Source organism: Pithys albifrons, chromosome 11, assembly GCF_047495875.1.
Source record: "Pithys albifrons albifrons isolate INPA30051 chromosome 11, PitAlb_v1, whole genome shotgun sequence".
Classification (NCBI taxonomy): Eukaryota; Metazoa; Chordata; class Aves; order Passeriformes; family Thamnophilidae; genus Pithys; species Pithys albifrons.
Window position 1 is genome coordinate 6,772,700 of NC_092468.1, and position 20,124 is coordinate 6,792,823.

Below are 20,124 nucleotides of genomic sequence, written 5' to 3' on the forward strand. Positions count from 1 at the left end.
CAACAAGTCATGTATGTTAGAATAATTTTATGTTCTGTGCATAATCCAGGCTCTTTAGATTGGTTTGTAACTGGAAGAGATGCCATCCACTGCTTGATAATTTAAATTAGTTAGAGAATTACTTCAGCAGAAATACTTTCTGATTTTTTATGTGAGCTATTTTATGGCAACTGGTGAATATTGTTTTATTCAATGCATCAGTGATGGAGGGCTTCTCAGAGATGGGGCTCAAGGCTGACTGGCTGCAAATAGAAGCTGGAAGCATTTATAAAATAACACTGGAGATGGTGTTATTTTGTCAGCAGTATTTTTGGTGACTCTTGGCTGAGAGAATTCTGTTGTTTAGGAAAGTAGATTTGATTTGGACAAGATAAAAACTGGGGTTTTCTGTCATACATCAGGTTTGTGTTTATAGTTTTAGTGACAAAAGGGGGTTTATGGCAATCAGCCTGTGCAGTGCAGACCAGACTTCTGAGGAAATCTTTTCATGCTGAAGATGATAGTATAGGAAAAAATGCTCATTGTATAACTCACAAATAAGTTCTCTTCTAAAAAAATACTAAATTAAAGCATTTATCTTCAGAGGAGAGGCTGCAAATTCTTCTATGGCTTCAGGTGGCTTCATAAAGGGCCATGGAGTGCATTAAGTATTGAAGAAAGGTTCTCTATCCTTGCATTAGCTGGGACAGGCAGGCTGTACTTTGCAGCTCCTGTCACCTGAAGTGACTTGGTTACAATCTTAACACATTAAAGAGAACTACATAAACCAAGATTTATTGGGTTTTTCTCTCTAATTAATACTGCCAGATAAGAACACCTGACATTGAACTAGATACAGAAGTTCTCAGATTAAATCTTCTCCTTCCTAAAGATGGTCTCTGGTGCCTTTTTTTTGTTACATAATCATTATAATGTGGAGGGGAAATGGTGATAAAAGCACCTTTATGCTCTTCAGTCAGTGGAGATTAATTACCACTGAGGCAACCAGCAGGAAAGGATAGGAGTAGGAATGGTTTCATTACCAAAACCTAATGGAGTGGTCAGGAGAAAAGGATAAGCTATAACTGAAATGTTCCCATATTTTGTTTCTTTAGCCAAAGTGGAATCCAGAAAGCATCCAAAACATGTCCCATAAATGCTCTAGCACTGATCTAATATTTGAGAATGTTCTTTGGACTGTGAACTGCTTAAGGTGAAGCTGGTGTGAGTCCGTGTACATACTTCACTGCAGAAATAGCCAAAATGTATATATTTAGAAGTCTTGGTTGTTACTATTGTTGCTAACCCAGGCAAAAGACTACATGTATTTGAAATATCTTGCACATCCAGATTTTTAAATCAGTTGTTGCACTGTTGTTGTATCTAATAGAGTAATAGTGATTTATTCTGTGAAAGATTTTTAATCTGTGTCTAATTCCATTAGGAAACAAATTTGGAGTGTGAGGTGAATTATTTGAGCCAAGGTGCCAAAATATGTTCTACTTTTCACTGGAAGATTCCTAATATTTTCTGGATCTCATTTTATTTAAATTACCTGCTCTAGGCAATTATAGAGTTCTGTCATATGCTTTATAAATAAAGCCACAGATCAGAGAAGTTATGCACAGCTTTGCTTATAGTTTGTTCATATTGAGATCTACAATAAGCCAAACAGATTTTTTTCTTGTGACTTCATGAAGGATTGACTTTCTTATTTGAAACAAAAGAGAAACGCAAACTGTATCAATAGAATAAAGAGATTTATGCTTATGAAAAAGCAAGTTGTGAAAACCTGTAAACTCAAGCCTGAGCTCAAGATCCAGAATCTTCATTGCCCTGCATTCTTGCTGTGTCAATGGAAACTGCAGAGATTTAAAATACTTGAGTGTTTTGTTCAGTTCTGGGCCTCTCAGTTCAGGAAAGATACTGAGGTGCTGGAGCGGGTCCAGAGAAGAGCAACAAGGCTGGTGAAGGGACTGGAGCACAAGTCCTGTGGAGAGAGGCTGAGGGAGCTGAGGGTGTTTAGCCTGGAGAAGGGGAGGCTCAGAGGTGACCTTGTCACTGTCTAGAACTACCTGAAGGGAAGTTCTGGCCAGGTGAGGGTTGGTCTCTTCTCTCAGGCACTCAGCAATAGGACAAGGGGGCACGGGCTCAAGCTCTGCCAGGGGAAATTTAAGTGGGATATCAGAAAAAAATTCTTTTCAGAGAAAGTAATCAGGCATTGAAATGGCCTGCCCAGAGAGGTGGTGGATTCACCATCCCTGAAGGTTTTTAAACTGAGACTGGACGTGGCACTGAGTGCCATGATCTGGTAAAGGGACTGGAATTGGCCCAAGGGTTGGACTTGATGATCTCGGAGGTCTTTTCCAATATAATTGATTCTGTGATTCTATTCTATGATTCTACTATACTAAAATATGTTCTGCGATTCCTGTGTGTTAACTTGTTCTATGGAAAGAGTCCAACTAGTTGGTATGAGATCATCTCCTGATAACTATTCCTCTCTTGTAGTGCTGTATCACCTCTGCAGGACCTCCCAGTGCAGGGACAGTGCAAGCTGAGCCAGGTGAGTCAGGTGGGCAGAGGTGTAACCAAAGCAGTCTGACAGCCCTCTTTCCATAAACAGGTCTTGTATCTGGAATTCCAAGATGGGGCGAGGGCTGGGGCTGTGTAGAATTGCACTGGGGACCACCCAGGGGCCTGAAGGCCAACAGTGAGTTTGTTCCTGCCACTGTTGCTCACTCCCAATCTCGGGCCATTTGGCTCTGCTGCAGAACGGCTGTGCAACCAGCACGGCCAGACAAAACCTGGGGCTGCTGCTTCTTTTAAATGACACAAGTTCACTAAAACAGAAACAGTTCAATTATGATCACACAAAGTCTTTCTCTGCTAAACAGTTATTTTCCTTTAGTGACTTTTGATGTGCTAACGTTTTAACTAAGTGTTCATGTTTTCTGTGTATTCAGTTTATGACATCAAGGAAAGCAATTTGCTGTAATGCTACACAAGGCACCCATTAGCAGCAAACAGCAATCTGTGTTTTTAGAGAACCAAGGCTGTTTTTTCACAAAGGGAGCAATCCAGCTCTGCTTTAATTCTCTAACCAGTAAAGTTCATCTTCCAGGTGTTATTTCTGACTATTTTACTGATAATAGCATCTCAAAAATGTTTAAAGAATGAGTCTAATTTACATTAAGTCTAAGAAAAATACAATGTGATATATATATATCTATATAAATAAATATAAATTCTCACTTTCTTTTTAAAATGACAGAAAAAATTGCCATATGTCACATGCCTTTATTTTCAGTTTCCTGTTTTAAACATCTAATCAAAAAGAAAAATGTTTAACTTAAACTCCTGTTTCTGAACATTCAGGAACTTTATTGCATTCTTTTGTTGTTGAATCTTTGCAGCAGGTGTCAAGAACAGTGAACAGTAATACACAATTTTTTGACCCTGACACTCTGAATGCATTAAATTCTGCAGCTTCAGAGCCTACAGTCCATGTTGGCACTAAATGTGCATGGCCTGAGTCAGGCTCCAATCTGGCTGCATGGAATAAATTATTCCATGGAAGTGCTCTCACTTAAGTTGAACTACTTGCAAAACCAGCCCCAATATACAGTTAAAGGCTCTAATAACTATTCCAAAAGCTGACAATTAATTAAAAACATATAAAGAAAAGCTCAAATTACATATTTTGAAATGTCATGCCAAGTGACTTTTATTACAGCTTTACTAATTTTTGTGCCAAAGGCTCAACAACCTCTCTCAGCTCAAGCAGGAAGGCCTGACCACAGGGAGGGGTATTTTTCAATGACTCAAAGTGCTGCAAAGGCACAGCACACTCCTCTGTTGCCTTTTAGCACTGCTGCCCTGGATGGAGTGTGGGAAGAGCATTGCTTTAGTCTGGCCATCAGAAAATTTCAGCAATCTTTGGCTTTAGGGCACCTCCAGGACAAACATGTACTTACTTATTCTTCAGTTATTAAAAATCTTTTTCCCGATACATGTGTAGGAAGAGATGAGCAAATTTTGAAAAAAATTTGTGATTAGATATTAGAGATAGCCAGAAAAAGGCAAATCAGATAAATGAGTAAGTAGCAAAAATGTTAAATATTGTAAAATAGTCAATAAGTACTACTGTGAGCAGCAGAACTCCTGAAGCTTGGTTTGTAGTGGATTTAATTCATGGTTGAATTCATTGGCATAAAAATCTGAACTCCAGCTGAAGGTTTTCCATGGTTATGGGCATTTATCCTAAATGATTTTGCTGGGACTTGCTAAACATGAGTTCACCCTGCAGCTTGTCTTTTACTGAAGGCATTCTGTCAGGCCATTGAATTTTACATAATACTGTAGAAATATTGTATCATACAGACTTCATCTTTTACAGTCCAGTTTGGTTGACCAGTCTACACTGGGCAGAGGGTTCAAAAGTGTGGAGGTGTGGGCTAGCAAACACTGTGGACACCTATGCCTCATTTTCTTAACCAGTGAGGCTACTGAACCCTTGTGCCCCTGAATGGAAAGGTGGATATGGATATCCAAAGTGAAAGAAAGAGGTGACAAAAAACAACTAAGGAACTACAGGAAAACATATGACTTTGGGTGCACTGATATAAGCAGAAAAGGGCACTACATATTAAAAAGCAGTTCAAAGGAAGGCCCTTTGCAGCTTTCACAGAGAGACATCCTGTTTAACTTTCATGCCATGGTTTAATTCTGAAGTCCTAGGTTTACAGCAAAAGGCTTTGTAAAGGGTTTATCAGATTTTCAGAAAGCCTTTGAAAGACTGTTGCCTGAACTAAACCCAGCAAAAATCCAAAGTACTGTACCATAAAAACAGGCAAAGAGAATTTCCAATGGTTCTTGAAGTTTATTTCTGGGTCTTGGTGAACATTAGTTTATGCTATAGCTTTTCTTTTACTGCAGGTACTCTATTTGGCCACTTTCCTCCATAAACCCAGGAAAAATATAATGTCTTTGAGATCTTCCTGACAATCTTTTTGTCAACTGTTACTGCAGGTAAAATGAAAAATTTGCCAATGGAAGAAAGTGGATACTTTGGTTGGACACAGAGATTCCACAAGCTCATCTCCTGTCTTTTCCAGTCCTTCCCTATCTCTTGAGTACACAGCTATTGTCTGATGTTCTCCTGAAGTGTCCACGCTGCAGTTTCAGCCTGTTACTTCTTTTTCTTTCTTTTCCTGTCTTTGAGTATGGATGGCAGTGTGCCCCATTCCTTTCACAGCAGCCTCTCATGTTTGTATTCCTATGCCAAGTGAAGTCTCTGCTGCCACATAAGACAAAGCTCCTAATCCTTCCATGAATTCCTCCACCTCCAAGAACTGTCATCTATTTCATTCCCATTTCTATTTAACAGTGACTGAAGCACTGCAGTGTGAGATCTAATTAAAGCAGATGTGATATTTTTGCAGTTTAGAATCTTGTCTGGTTAATTTTATTTTAAATCTCATTTTCACAAAATGCTTTCTTCTAATCTTCACCATCTGCATAAAAAGTGTAATCAGCAAGCTGAAATTAAAATCTCTGCAACCTCTGCCCTTCAAATCAATCACAAATTAAACCTGAAAACAATGTCTTCTAGTGAGAAAAAACCTTCCAAAGAAATCCCTTTTTTAATTTCTTTCCACTAAAGCAGAACATGTACCCTTGCTTAAAAGAATACAAATAAATGTTATTAAGGAACTTCTTTTTGGTTAAATTTTGTCTTCATCAGATCTTAACATAAATGCTGATTTAGAAACCTTGGGTTTTTTGCCAGATGACAATGCAGTAGACATCTTTCACAGGCAGAGCATCTAAGATATTAATGGAAAACTTGAAAGGTGTTCTGTGCATATCCTGGTGACCCTTTCAAGCTCAACAGGAGGGCAGCATTGTAGGGACTTGCCACAGAATATTATTGGCAGAAGTATTTACAGTATCCTACAGCCTTTGCCTGCAGTGTTGCCTCTTCTTTTAGCAGCTGGCAAGAAAATGCAGCTAACTTTTTGGGAGAAAAATTGGCTGAATGCAGAGGATTTTTAGAAATTCCACTACAAGCTTTTCTTAGACACACCTTAGTCATTGTCCTTTGAAAAGTCCAGTGACAGGTAATGGTACTGACTGTTTGCCCAGCACTTACTCACTAGGAAGTGCTTTTGTACAGTGTAGGCTTTTCTGTTTTCTGGATCAGAAGGCTGCTGGTAAATTCCCTTCCTGGAGCTGTATTTGAGTGCTATTCTCTGAGAGGAAAAGAATCCATGCAAATAATAATCCTTCAAAACTGCTGAGACAGCACTGCGTGCCAGAGGGCTGAAAACTGTGAATGAACATGCTCTGATTTACCAGCAAGGTCCATTCCTCCAGTGCAAGTATTTAATCTGCTGACAAGGAGATAAGGGGCTTTATACAGCTTAGAGACCAACTCACATCACAAATAAGATACAAACAAGGATACCTTTGGAAGTAATTATAATGTCACATAAGGAATATCTCCTCTGTCTCCAGTTCTGTGCATAGAGTTGTAATGGATGCTGCAGTTCTTGCGTATCAGTATGTGCAGAAACAAAACGTTTTGGAGCATAAAAATCCTTGCTCATTTTCTCACTTCCTGTTAAAGAGTCTGGAATTTTCATTTCCAAAGTAGTCAAAAAAATAGGATCAGATCCAGTTTTCTCCTTATCCAGGTCTACTTGTACTCAGTTGCCTACTTCATTTGCTTCTGAACCATTACCATTAGATAGAACTACTAAGCATAATAAGAAACCAGTTGAAGAATGTTTGCTTTCCATCTTCAAACTCATTATTTGTGAATTGATGAGGGTTCCTTTTGATATATGAAAAGTTTTCTTTTATGATATGGTGTGAAGTTACAAAACCCTGCATTGTGCTCACTCCTGACAAGAACCAGCTATGAGAAATATCACTGATTAAAACATGCACATTTTGTTTTCTAGTGATTACTTTCTTCTGATAACATTGTGAAAGCCTAATGAACTGTGGTACTTCTTATCCTTGTAACCAGCAGAGGCTAAGAAATAGGAATTAAATATATTTCTACTGAAAAGTCTAAGTCAGAGCTGACTGAGAAAAAATAGGTTTACTAACACCAAATGCAGTTTCTTCTATGTGAACTAACATGAAAACATTGCTCAGTTGAAGTACGCAGGAAGTTTGATACCAGGTCAACTTTTATCAGCAGAAGCAAAGTCCAACGCATAAATATATCACTTACATGCCTGTCATGATTTAAACCCAGCTGGCAAATGAGCACTACACAGCCATTCACTCAGAAAACCCATGTGTTGAGCTAAAGACATTTTAAAAGGTAAAGGAAAAGCTGCACAGACAAGCAAAGCAGAACAAGGAATGCATTCACCACTTCCCATGGGCAGGAAGGTGCCCAACCATGTCCAGGACAGCAGGGCTCCACCACGTGTAACAATTCCTTGGGAAGACAGTGCTGTCACCAAGACAGCTGTTTCCCCTCTTCCTTCTTCCAGTTTTATAAGCCAAGCATGATGTTTTGAGCTATGGAATATCCCTTTGGCCATTTCAGGTCAGGTGTCCCAGCTCCCTTCCACCTTCTTGTGCACCTCCTCTCTGGCAGAGAATGGGAACCTGGAGTCTTTGACTGAGAGTAAGTACTACTTAGCAACAACTAAGTCATCAGTGTGTTGTCAACATTTTTCTCACACTAAACTCAAAACACAGCACTGTACTGGTATAGTGGGTTGGCCCTGGCTGGATGCCCAGTGTTCACTGATGCTGCTCTCTCACTCCCCTCTACAGCTGGACAGAGGAGAGAAAATATAGCAATGGGTTCATGAGCTGAGATGAGGACAGGGAGAGATCACTCAGTGATCACCTTCATGGGAAAACCAGACACCAGGTGGGGATATTAATTAAATTTATTACTAACAGAATCAGAGCAGGAGAATTAGAAGTGAAGTAAATCCTAAAAACACCTTCCCCCCATCCCTCTCTCCTTTCCAAGTCCCACCTCCTCCCCTGAAATGACACAGGAAGATGGGAAGGTTATGGTCAGTTCATCACAGTTGGTTCTGCTGCTGGTCAGGGAGAGGAGTCCTTTCTTGCTGTCCCATGGGGTCTGTCCCACAGCACACAGTCCTTCATGAACTTCTCCAGTGTGAGTCCATCCCATGGGCAACAGTTCTTCACAGACTGCTGCAACATGGGTCACTTTTCCATGGGGTGCAGCCCTTCAGGCACAGGCTGTTCCAGCGTGGGTCCCCCACAGGGCCACAAGTTCTACCAGGTAAACCTGCTCCAGCGTGGGCTCCTCACTCCATGGGAGCAGGTTCTGCCAGGCCCCTGCTCCAGCATGGGCCTCCCATGGGGTCATGGCCTCCTTTGGGCATCCACCTGCTCCCTCTGGGCTCTCCCTGGGACTGCAGGTGGGTCTCTGCCCTCCCTTGGTCCTCCCTGGGCTGCAGGGGCACAGCTGTTTCACCATGGGCTGTACCATGAGCTGCATCACAGGGAACATCAGCTCCAATGCCTGGAGCAGATTTTCACCTCCTTCTGCACTGACCTTGGTTTCTACAGTCTCACTCTGCTCTTCTCTGGCTGAAATTTTTATCTGCCCAGTAACTTTATTTTTTCCTTCTTAAATATGTTACCACAGAGGCATTACTGTCACCCCAGCTTTGCTGGCCTTGGCCAGAGGTGGGTCTGTCCCAGAGCTGCCTGGCATTGGCTCTGTCAGACGAGATGAAGCTTCTGGCAGCTTCTCACAGAAGCCACCCCTGTAGCCCCCCTCCACTACCAAAACCTGGCCACAGAAAATGAATAAAACTAGTTACTAAGAGGAAAATTAACTCAATCCCAGCTGAGACCAGTATAATGTCCATGGCCATGTAAGTATTGGTGACATAATAGTCAGATTTTTATGGATGCAACCTAGTTTTCAGCTGGGAGACTGTCTCACTCCTTTCCTGTCCTGAGCTATTGACAGTGAGTGGGCTAAGCAGCAGGTGGGGATGAGGAGAAAGCATATGTTCCTTCATTTCTGCAAAAGTTTTTTCCACATATTTTCTATTCCTCCCTTCCACTGATCTGTTTAGTTAATTTTCACTCATCCCATACTAAACAGCCGATGGGGACCTCTGGACATAAGGGAACTTAAACAGTGATAAAGTTGATGTGAAAACTTCTATATCTGAAAGGCAAGGTTGTGAGAAAGTATATATTATTACAATAATTCATATAGTTAGGAAGAAGCAGATGAGCTTTTGGGGCATACAAGCTCTTCAGTTCTGTGGAAGGTGTGCACACACTTCAAATAATTTCAGTTCATCTACTGACGTAGTGCTCATCATCCATGGTTAACTTGAACTTGCCTGTAGCAAAGAATATAAATTCTCTTGAAAAACCCTGAATAAAACTGAGTAGAGTTGTATGGAAATGACTTTTCTTTTTTAAGTCTCTGACAGGTAGGTCCAAGGTGAAGACTGCACATGCTGGGTGCTCTTTGTGCACAGGGTACGTGCAGACTCTGTATAGTCTGAAGTTTTCCTCTTGCAGTCCTAAGTATGCCTCACTTTTCACACCATGGAGTAAGTATGGAGTGTAGAGTTTACTTCAAACAGCAGATTTCTCCACTGGGATTATCAGAGGATGCCAGTTCTAACTGGAGGTTACAGCATTGTCATTGATCCGCTGCATTAAGGAGCTGCAGCATTTCTCAGTGGCCATGACATATTTATCAGGTGATAACTACTGGCAGCTACAGACCTGGGCTGGATTCAAGTGAACTGTCTAGATGTGAAAGGCCATGTATGGGGCTCAGTGAGCCATTCTGGTACCTGAAACCATGGACTTAGTGATCCAGGACTAATTGAATAGAAACAGTCCGGTGAATGTCCCATTTTACTCAGTCATCCAAATATATTATGATAATATAGCACTATGGAGAGACACACTGTGGTTGATATAATTGTGACTGTTAATTTTCAGCCTTGTTGCAAAAGGACATTTCCCTGGAAATGATTATAAAGATGAAGGGAAGCATTATTTGAAAGACAATTACTTTTATTTACCTCCAAACTGAAAGGCAAAGGAATTTATGAGGTTTGTAACTGTTTGATGTTATTTCTATAAAATGTGTTTGTTTCGATAAAAAGGAACAAATACATTCATGTAGCAGTGTCAAAGAAACAGAAATCTGGCTTCATTCTTCTTTTTACACCAAACATAACAGCAGAACAGCGTGGTGAAGATCTGGGCAGGTTTCTGCTCAATTTTATTTCTTCTTCCTAAATGTCTGATGGCACACCTGGTCTTCACATGTCAGTTCCTACAGTATTGAAACAATTAGTGAGTATATAGCAGTAGAAGTTGTATTTTGCATGCACAGCAAATCCCACCAAAAATTACTCCAACTGAGCGCCTGCATTAAAAACTTATGCTTATGAAAAAGAGAACAGAAAGAATAGTGTGTTACATGTAACCAAACAGCAGGCATGCACCTCATGTTGCACTAATTAGTTTTTGACACTTGAATTGAACTGTAAGAAGAATAAACATGAAAAATGCATAAAAATTGTGCTTTAATGCAAGGCTTTTTCATGCTCTGTTATTAAAGCAATGTACTGCACTAGTTTATAATTCACGTGTTACCTCATAATTCATGAGAAGCAATGAAATAAGGAAGTAAAAAAAGAAAAAGAGGAATGCTTTAAAAAGATGGTTTGCTTCAGAGGTGTGTCCAGCCCTTTCTCAGGGGCCAGAACAATACACCAGTTTTGCCCAATATTGCTGCTGACCTCTTGAAGGCTGCCACAGCTGCTCATGGCAATGAGTCAGTTTGGTTAGTCTGATCAGCCAGCATTCTTGTGCAAACAGGGCTCTGAAGGCAGCTGGAGCTGACTTTTGGCCAGCAATGGGCCAAATCTGCAATACAGTTTCTGAAGACTGTTGTAAGGATCTACTTGGCCTCTCTGTTTCCATCAGTCTTAGCCTGAATCCTGGTGCCAGCATGTAGAGCCTTTGTTAGGTGAGCTTTATGTTAAAATAGATTTGTGGAAGTGTACTGGACAGGTGATTTGGAGTTTGGTGGCAGAGCGTGGTTTTTAATTCAGAGCTTTGAGCTTTCAGGGCTATAGGCCTGAGCCACTGTGGTTGCCCACACCAACCATGTGCAGAGCAAACTTGTGAAGGAGCAGATGTCTGGATGCAAACCATGGGAGAGAACAATGAGCTCTCCAGAATCTTCACCCATGCATTGTGTCATCCAATACTAACATGGCCTTTACTTGATTGCTCTTCCAGGAAACTCTGGAATCATTGTCATTATGTGAAGTGTTCAGAAAATGAGTAGATGCAGCACTTCCTGATGTGGTGTAGAGGACATGGTGGTGTTCAGTCAAAGCTTGGATTTGATGGACTTGGAGGTCTTTCCCAACCTTAATGATTCTATGATTTATTATTTTGAAATCTTGAACTTCACTGACTGCTTATTTCCTACTCAGGCTGTTCAGGCCTCTCTCGGACTCACCTCCTGTACCTTTGGCCTCCAGCTTACTATCTCAGATGTATTGGTATTTTGAATTTTTTATTGTACTAGCAAAAATAATTGCAGTAGAGGTTGTTTGTGGGATCCTCTTGAGTGTGCAGGGGTTTATGATCTGCATTACAGCATAGTGTGTTAAATCTCATAGTGCTTCTTTCAGAACAAAAATTAATATTTTTCTTGCAATCTGTCTGATTGCTTTTTTGTTATTTCTTCTTCTTTTTTTTTCCTACCAGTGATTATATAAGGACAAGATTATGATAGAGGTGCAATGTAACAGGAAGGGTTAAGAGCTGGAGGGCAGTGGACTGGAGCAAAAAACCACTGCAGGCTGATGACTTAATTGGGAGCAGGTGGAAAGAAATTGAGCATTCCTGAATTTCCTTAGAGTTCAGAGATCAGAACTGTCTAAATAAAGACCTTTCTAACTAGAAAAAGGATCCTTTGCAATAGGAAACCTGAGTGTGTTGCAGCCTCAGTGATGGGCCATGTATCTGCACAGCAGCCCTTACCAGATGCAGAATGTCTCCTTCAATCCAGTGCTTCCAGCCCCTGTTGTTCTTCTCACCTTTCTGAACACAGACCAGTTTGTCACCATCCCAGGTCACTAGTGTCTGCATGAATCAGATAATTAACATAGCTGTGTTAATGAGAAGTTAATGAATACATGACAATAAGTTCAGTCAAAGAATGTGAATACATAATGGCACAATTGCGTCTATCATTCTCCATCTTCCTCCTAAAAGACCCCAAATGCATTTAACCAAAACCCAAATGCATTCAAGATGACAACAGCATTTTGATGGGAAGCTTTTGCAGTGCTTTGCTGTCATTTCCATGTGCTTCTTCACATACACAAATATCAGGTGTTTATACTACCTAGTGAATTGCTGAGTGAGTAGATAGATACTTGTGCAATGTATGCCAAATGTATTTTTTTGCTTGCTGTTTAAAGCTATTAATAAGATAGGTGAAGATCTGGGACTTACACCAGCTGGTGCAGTGCTAACCCTTTCTAATTGTGCTCTTAGAAGCACTTTCATAAAGACAATTATAGAAATGTGATCATAAACTGGACAATGTGCTATAGCTGACACTGCTTGAGCAGAGGACTTGGACAAGGTAATCTCAAGAGATCCCTTCCATCCTCATCCATTTCCTGATTTGGTGTGATTCAGAGTCTATCACCAGTAGGCAGGGTATTGGGTATGCTGATTCTTGTCCAGGAGCAGGATAAACCTTTCAGTAAGGAAAAGTCCTCTTTGCAGGATAAATCCTCTCTACTATCTGTAGATGTGCTGGGGTACATTCAAAGCAACTTTGAAATGTTCCAGATTTGAACCATTTTACTTTAGAGACTCACTTAACCGTGTATCGGACAAATCGTTATTAGAGACCAGTAACAGTCCATGCAAGTTCAGTTACTACAAAGCTCTAGGGGTACTGGGACCTTAATTCATTTTCTAGTTCAGCACTGGATAATTTATTTCTCTTATGAGGGAGCTTTCTATTAATGAGACAAAACTCATTCCATTTCAGTTAATTTCTTTCTTATTTACCGAATTTTCAAGCTACATGCTCTTTAAATTATCCATGCCCTCTTTACATTTAAATGTTGCCTACCAATTTTATTACCTTCATCTAACTTTAATGTGTTCGAGGCATTGTTTTGTTAATACAATGACCAGAAAATTCTTTAAAGTAGTTCAGAGAATAACAGCATACATCCTTTCTTCTTCCTTCTCTTTTTATTAGAAACAAATAATATAATTCATTTGGAAAAGAATATTAGGCCAAGGTAATTAAACCAGGTAGGGTTACAAATGTGCAAACTGTTTCCTTCCTTCCTCCCTTCCTCCCTTCCTCCCTTCCTCCCTTCCTCCCTTCCTCCCTTCCTCCCTTCCTTCCTTCCTTCCTTCCTTCCTTCCTTCCTTCCTTCCTTCCTTCCTTCCTTCCTTCCTTCCTTCCTTCCTTCCTTCCTTCCTTCCTTCCTTCCTTCCTTCCTTCCTTCCTTCCTTCCTTCCTTCCTTCCTTCCTTCCTTCCTTCCTTCCTTCCTTCCTTCCTTCCTTCCTTCCCTCCTTCCTTCCCTCCTTCCTTCCCTCCTTCCTTCCCTCCTTCCTTCCCTCCTTCCTTCCCTCCTTCCTTCCTTCCCTCCTTCCTTCCCTCCTTCCTTCCTTCCCTCCTTCCTTCCCTCCCTCCTTCCTTCCCTCCCTCCTTCCTTCCCTCCCTCCTTCCCTCCCTCCCTCCTTCCCTCCCTCCCTCCTTCCCTCCTTCCCTCCTTCCCTCCTTCCTTCCTTCCTTCCTTCCTTCCTTCCTTCCTTCCCTCCTTCCCTCCCTCCCTCCTTCCCTCCCTCCCTCCTTCCCTCCTTCCCTCCTTCCCTCCTTCCTTCCTTCCCTCCCTCCTTCCCTCCCTCCCTCCTTCCCTCCCTCCCTCCCTCCTTCCTTCCTTCCTTCCTTCCTTCCTTCCTTCCTTCCTTCCTTCCTTCCTTCCTTCCTTCCTTCCTTCCTTCCTTCCTTCCTTCCTTCCTTCCTTCCTTCCTTCCTTCCTTCCTTCCTTCCTTCCTTCCTTCCTTCCTTTCCTTCTAATTGATAGTGAAGAGGAAAGTCTGCAAGGGGAAAGATTTTGCAAGGCTTTGGTAGTGGTGAAGAGCACTAGAGGAATGTTAGTCAATGGATTTAAGGAGCAATGCGCCTAATGAGCCCTTGGATCCTTTGTAATGCCTTCACCTGATGTAAAGGGGTGTGGGAAAAATGTCTTAAAGCACAGACTTTGTCACAGGAATGTGTCCCACTCAGTGCTCACTGGAGAAAGAGATAGGAAGAAAATTTTGAGGTAGGTATATTCAGGATAGTGAAAAAAAGGGGTCTTATTTTTTGATGGCTGTAGTGCTGTCAGTGAGAAATAATTTGGAAGAAGTCATGGGAGTTACACTGCATGAAGTTAGTTTGAGAATGAAAAGTGAACCATGATGCATAAACAATGTCTTGTGTTAAATTTGTGCTACTCCAGTGAAGGATGATGTGAGTTCAAACATAAACATGTCCTTTATGCTGCCAATTTCCTGTGGCAATTGCCAAAACAAAACAGGTCTTGTTGACAATGAGCTTTGACCTCGGCTTCTCAGAGTTTGCCACTGAAAGCCGAGTGGCAGAACACAACTGTGGGAATCAGCAAAGAGTGATCCAGGTGGATTCAGTGTGTGAGGACAGAAGGAGGCAGGTGATGCAGGATTGGCAAGGCTCTGAAGGGCACAGTCTATGGACATTTAAGATCTACTGGCCTTTCTACCTTGAAAATCCTGCTCATGTATTTTAGTGGTGAGAAGAGGGTAAAACAGCAATAGTGATACAGAAACCATGAAGCTGAATTCAGTAACTTTATTCATTCTCAAATGTGTTCATTTCCTCCCTGACTTCTCTGACAGACTTTTTCGAATGTCCCACAGGAACTGACCCCCTGACTCTGCCACAGGAGGGAGGGAATGGGCTGAGGCACAGCATGGCCCTTGAACCAAACATTACTGTCCACAAGTCTCACTGAAAGGTGTCTGCACACACCCTCACAGATTCCTACGGGAATGATGAGCTTGGGTTAGCCCTGCAACCCAAAGGGCATGGGAGCATGCGCTGCTGGGCGTCCTTGCCCTCTGCCCCTGCCAGCAGGCCCTGCCACCCCATCACTGGCAGCCTTGGCTCACACTTCTTTCTTGCCCCTTCCCAAAGCTCCCTTCATGTAAATAGATAAGTGCAGTTTATTTTTAACAGTGTCCAACCGTTAAACTGCCCATCTGAGGCTGAGCAGGCTGAGATTAAAAATGCTCTGTGAACACAGCCATCCCAAACTAGTCTAAACAGTCCTAAATTCACAGGGATGAATTTACAGTTTCATTAAAGAGGATACATAGGTAAAAATAAGTTTTTTCTACTTTCTAAATACATAAAGGTCTATCACGGAAAAGCTGGAAAAATTACTTACTAGAAAAACATGTAATTAATGATTTTCCTCACAAATCTGAGTAACATCCTGATTCACATTTCTAATAAATGCTTGTAGTTGAAAAGAAAACTGCTTCAACATGTCAATTATTTCAGCTCTATAAAAATCCTGTGATTTCTGTAAAATATTGGGGGTTTATTTAATGTATTCAGCTGATTTTGGAAACTGCTGCCTCCTGGTGCTGACTGTGGCGTAAACAGGTATCAGGTACCAGATTTTTACCTTTACCACTCGGTTATCCAGTCCTTTGGTATGTTCTTCAAACTCCACTCCCACTGTGTAATCCAGATCATAGTTTCTGAAAGTGCTGAGTGTTTTTGTTTTAAAATTATCTCCATCTTGAGTGATCTCCTTTGTTTGTTTCAAGTGTTTTGCAATCTTACGAGTTGCAAAATCAATACCTGTCAAAATGCAGAAAAGAGAGCATCACAATGAAAATTCCAGTATTTGATACAAAAAATTTTTAAAAAAACCCACAGTATATAATATTGACACATTTATAAAAAAAGAAAAAATAAAATATGTGGAACATAGTTCCACAAATGATGCTTTTACCTGGAATATTTTTCAGAGAAAAAGATAACTTCAAATAAAAAAACCATCTTCTGTTTGCAGGTACACTTGCAATTTGAGGATCTTTCCCTGATTATAAATTTATTTACTAACAGGATATCTGTGGGAATGTTGAGGGCAGAGCTCCAACATACAATGAGTAGCAAAGAGATGCTAGTGTGTAAATCACCTGGATTTCCAGGTTCCTTTGAGAACATGAACCAACAGGTACTGTTAAGCCTGACATTGCTGTTGCTGTGGATGCAGCAGCACCATTATCCTTTAGTGCCTGGGATCCATTCCTTTGCCATTCCCTGTCCTAAGCAGCTCTCTGAGGCACATGAGGGGACTGGTGTGTGCCCTGCAGGGTTACTGATGTTGGCCACCCCTAAAGAAGGATCTCAGAATAATCTTCCTATTCAGAAATTAACCACGTTAGAATGAGTATGCAACCAAGGGAGAATGGGCATGTAATCAAGGGGATTTTGGCATGTTACTTGTATGATGAATTTACAGCCTGTGGGAGTTTACAACAGGTCATTTAATTAACCCAAAATAATGATAATTATACTAATAAAAAAAAAGAAAATCAAATAAAAGCCTGACACATCCATTATTGTTAGATAGCAGACACTGAAATAAATTGCAATTTAAAAGGAGACAAATTCAAAGTCAAAAGTCAAAAAAGCATCCATGCAGGGGATTTGCCAGTTCCTGTTTAATATTCTGTGAACATGTTATGCAGTTCTGGTCTCCTTAACATCCTTATTTTGTTGGTGATGAAGACTAACATTATAATGTAAACAACTGCTTGCAACCAAATGCATTGGAAGTTACCAAAGGGAGAACATACCATGATGACAGTTTGCCCCACACAACCCCCCTAACACCAGCAGCATTACCAGCTGCAATAAATATTTCTGCTCAGCTAGCAGAGAATCTTATTATGGTGCTATATGCAAATGAAATAATCTCACATGCTGCTGCAAGAGATTGAAAAATGGGTTTGGTTTGCCAGCCATCCTGCAGTGGTTTTGCATGGGAGTTAATCATTGTCAGCTCAGCAATGCCACGTTCTAAAGGACCCCTTTCTCTTCTGGTAGATTCATTATACTACTTGTGAAGTACTAATCGAGTTGGGTAAGAGGATTGGCTTGAAAAAAAATGGGACTTTTTAACATGGGGAATAATGTTCAGTATTTATAGTCAAGACTTCTTGGGGATACTTTATCTGCTGTGGTGGATTAAAGGTATCTCTGGGTCTGATTTATAGCCAGACAACATAAAATTTAGTTCTCTCTGAGGGGGGAAAAAATGTCTAGACCTCTAAAGAAATGCTATTTCTGACAAATATATTAGTCTTGTAGCTCCTGGAGAAAATTAAGGGAGGTTTTATTAAAGCATGGTTTTCATAACTGCATTTTGAACAATACACACCATAAAAATGATATATTGTTCTATTATAGTAGATTAAAATACTTGTAACATGTTTATGATAAAATCAAAGTTCCTGACTTAAAGGGCAAAACTATTCTTTAATTAAAGTCTAGAAATATGTATGCATTAATTACAAGGATGGATGAATTTAAAAAAAACACCAAAACCTCAGTGTGCTTTGAGTCTGAGCACTTTCAAACTTATAATACCAACTACATGTAAAGTTGTGAGAAACAGAGCAGAATAACACCTTTTGATCCTTTCCCTGTACTTTCTTTTCATTCTGAGAGTCACCTGTAGCATATGCATCTTTGTGTTGGGTTTGGTGTTGGTTTTTTTGCTAATTCATTGCCAGTTTTAAATTAATGTATCTTACACTATATATATATATATATATACATATATATATATACACACACACACACACACACACACACATATACATACATACATATATATACATATACACATACACACATACATACATATATATCTATACACACACACATATATACATATATATATGCATGTGTACACAAAAAATCATGATGGACTGGGCTGGAGGCAGGAACTGGAGGTCAGACCAGAGGCCAAGGCAGGCAGGGAGGGAAGCCTGAGTTAGATGAAGGTGGCCTGGAACAGTCAATTGGTGACAACTGGCAGCTGACTGAAGCATCAGCCAGACTCCACATTTAAAACTGAAATCACATCCTAGTTGCCTCTCAAGTGGGAATTACTCTTCATGTGAAACTGCTAAACCCCCGCACTGAAATCACTTTGGTTAGTGTGTGTCTTTCTTCTGAGTGTCATGATATTGGCTTAATCATTCTTATTTTTTTACAATTGTTTGGTACCTCACGTGTGTGTGTGTATTATTTACAGGTATCCCTGAAGTTATTGTTCTTTTTTCCATAAATGCAAAGCCTAATAACTACAAATAGTAAAAGTTGCCTTTATCTCTTAAGAGAGTAGAAGCTTTGAGGAAATTCTAACTATTTTCATTCATTGCTGAATAATGATGAGAGTTTATTTTTATATGTTTATGTGTACTCCTCTTTCAGTCTGAATAGATAAATCAATTAGTGTTAAGATTCTTTGCTAATAGTAACACTAGTACAAAATCAGTTAAAACTTTTAATCTATGTAACATAGAATTTTATTAGCTCAAAGCACTAATTAAGTATTAGCATTATTGTTGCTTTAGTGATATGGAATATGTTATTCCTCTTCAGCAGAGCTAACCAGGCTGTGGCTTCACTGCTACAGTAAGAATATACCAGAAGTAAAATAGAGCTTCTCTATCTGAAAGCCTCTTTTGGATCCCCGCCCCCCCATATCTATTTTTTCATTTATCTAAATAAAGAATAAAGTCTTTGGCTACAAGTCTTTATTGCTTATATACTTAGATCACTGTAATTATAAGTACATTGCAATTAATTGATTTCAATTGTGATTGGCAGACACCCTTATGCCACAACATGTTTTACAAAAATAATCTCATTAATTTTTAGAAGGATTTTACTTATAATTGAAACATTTATCTTTATATAGTTAATATTTTTTCATTTACCTAAAGCAACCATGTAGCCTTCAAAGTTTTCATTGCTTTCCATTTCCCACGTCCCATTGTAATCAGCCGGCATGGTGGCAGGAGCTACAATCAACTTCAGCTCAAGAGGTGAGGCTGGAAACAGGATCTGCTAGGAGAAGGTTTTATAAAGCTCTTCACATCTTTTTTTTTAATAAGGTTTATGGTTTTCTAGATATACAGTGTAAGGGGCAGAGTGATAACCCTGGAAACTTTGCCTTCATTAACAAAGTTCACTTGAACAGCTGGCAGAGAAGGAACACTTTCAGAAATATGTAGCAATACAGGATATGATTTTGCAGTGACCTTTGTAAAGAGCTACAAGCTATTACGGGATACCTTTGAAATATATTGAACACAGTGGCAAGTTGTAGAGCTCAGTTAAAGTTTCCAAGGTGGATTCTCTTTTTTAGTTCCCTTCTACATGTCACTTTTCCTTGTGAAGAGGCAGTTTTACAGACCTGTCACACCCAGAACTTCCATTTAAAATTTATGGAAGTCTTGGATGTGCTACAAAATTAAGACAAGGCGGAAGAGAGAATATTCCTGTTGAAATTTTTTTTTTGTTTTCCTTTGATTTTGGAAGTATCTATATACCAATAGCTGTCCTTTACCAACTACACTTCCATATTTTTGTTTTAGTTTAACAGTAAATTTATCAAATGTGAAGTAACCAAAATCAATCATAATTAGTATCAAGCCTGCCTTAAGAATGATTTTTAAATTGCTCTGAAATGTGGCAGTTTGTATTAGAAAGGTATTTTTCATCTATTGGCGTTACATTGTGGAGAAAAACTCAGATTTCAGTTGTGCAAATAAGCACATTCAGAATGTGTCTGAATGGAGAATTTGAAGGTGCAGTCAAACTTTATTGGAATGTAAAGTAAGCACAAAAACCAAATTAATATAAGGTTTTACATTATGTGGCTTTAATCAGTCAAGATAACTTACAGATGGCTCTATATAGAGAGCAATTGAAATGACCAAAAGTCAAAAAGTCCTTAAACTCCTTGCCTTTCTTTCCC

At 40.0% G+C, this 20,124-nt stretch overlaps 1 protein-coding gene across 1 annotated transcript; it reads right to left on the reverse strand.

Moving 5' to 3' along the window:
* Positions 1-10,225: 10,225 nt before the first annotated feature.
* On the reverse strand, positions 10,226-19,154 carry RBP2 (retinol binding protein 2). Its single transcript, XM_071566459.1, has 4 exons — positions 19,082-19,154; positions 15,745-15,923; positions 12,037-12,138; positions 10,226-10,309 (listed from the first exon to the last, which is right to left on the reverse strand). The coding sequence occupies exons 1-4, from the start codon at positions 19,152-19,154 to the stop codon at positions 10,256-10,258; spliced, it is 408 nt and encodes a 135-aa protein (XP_071422560.1). The 3' UTR covers positions 10,226-10,255.
* Between the last annotated feature and the right edge of the window lie 970 nt (positions 19,155-20,124).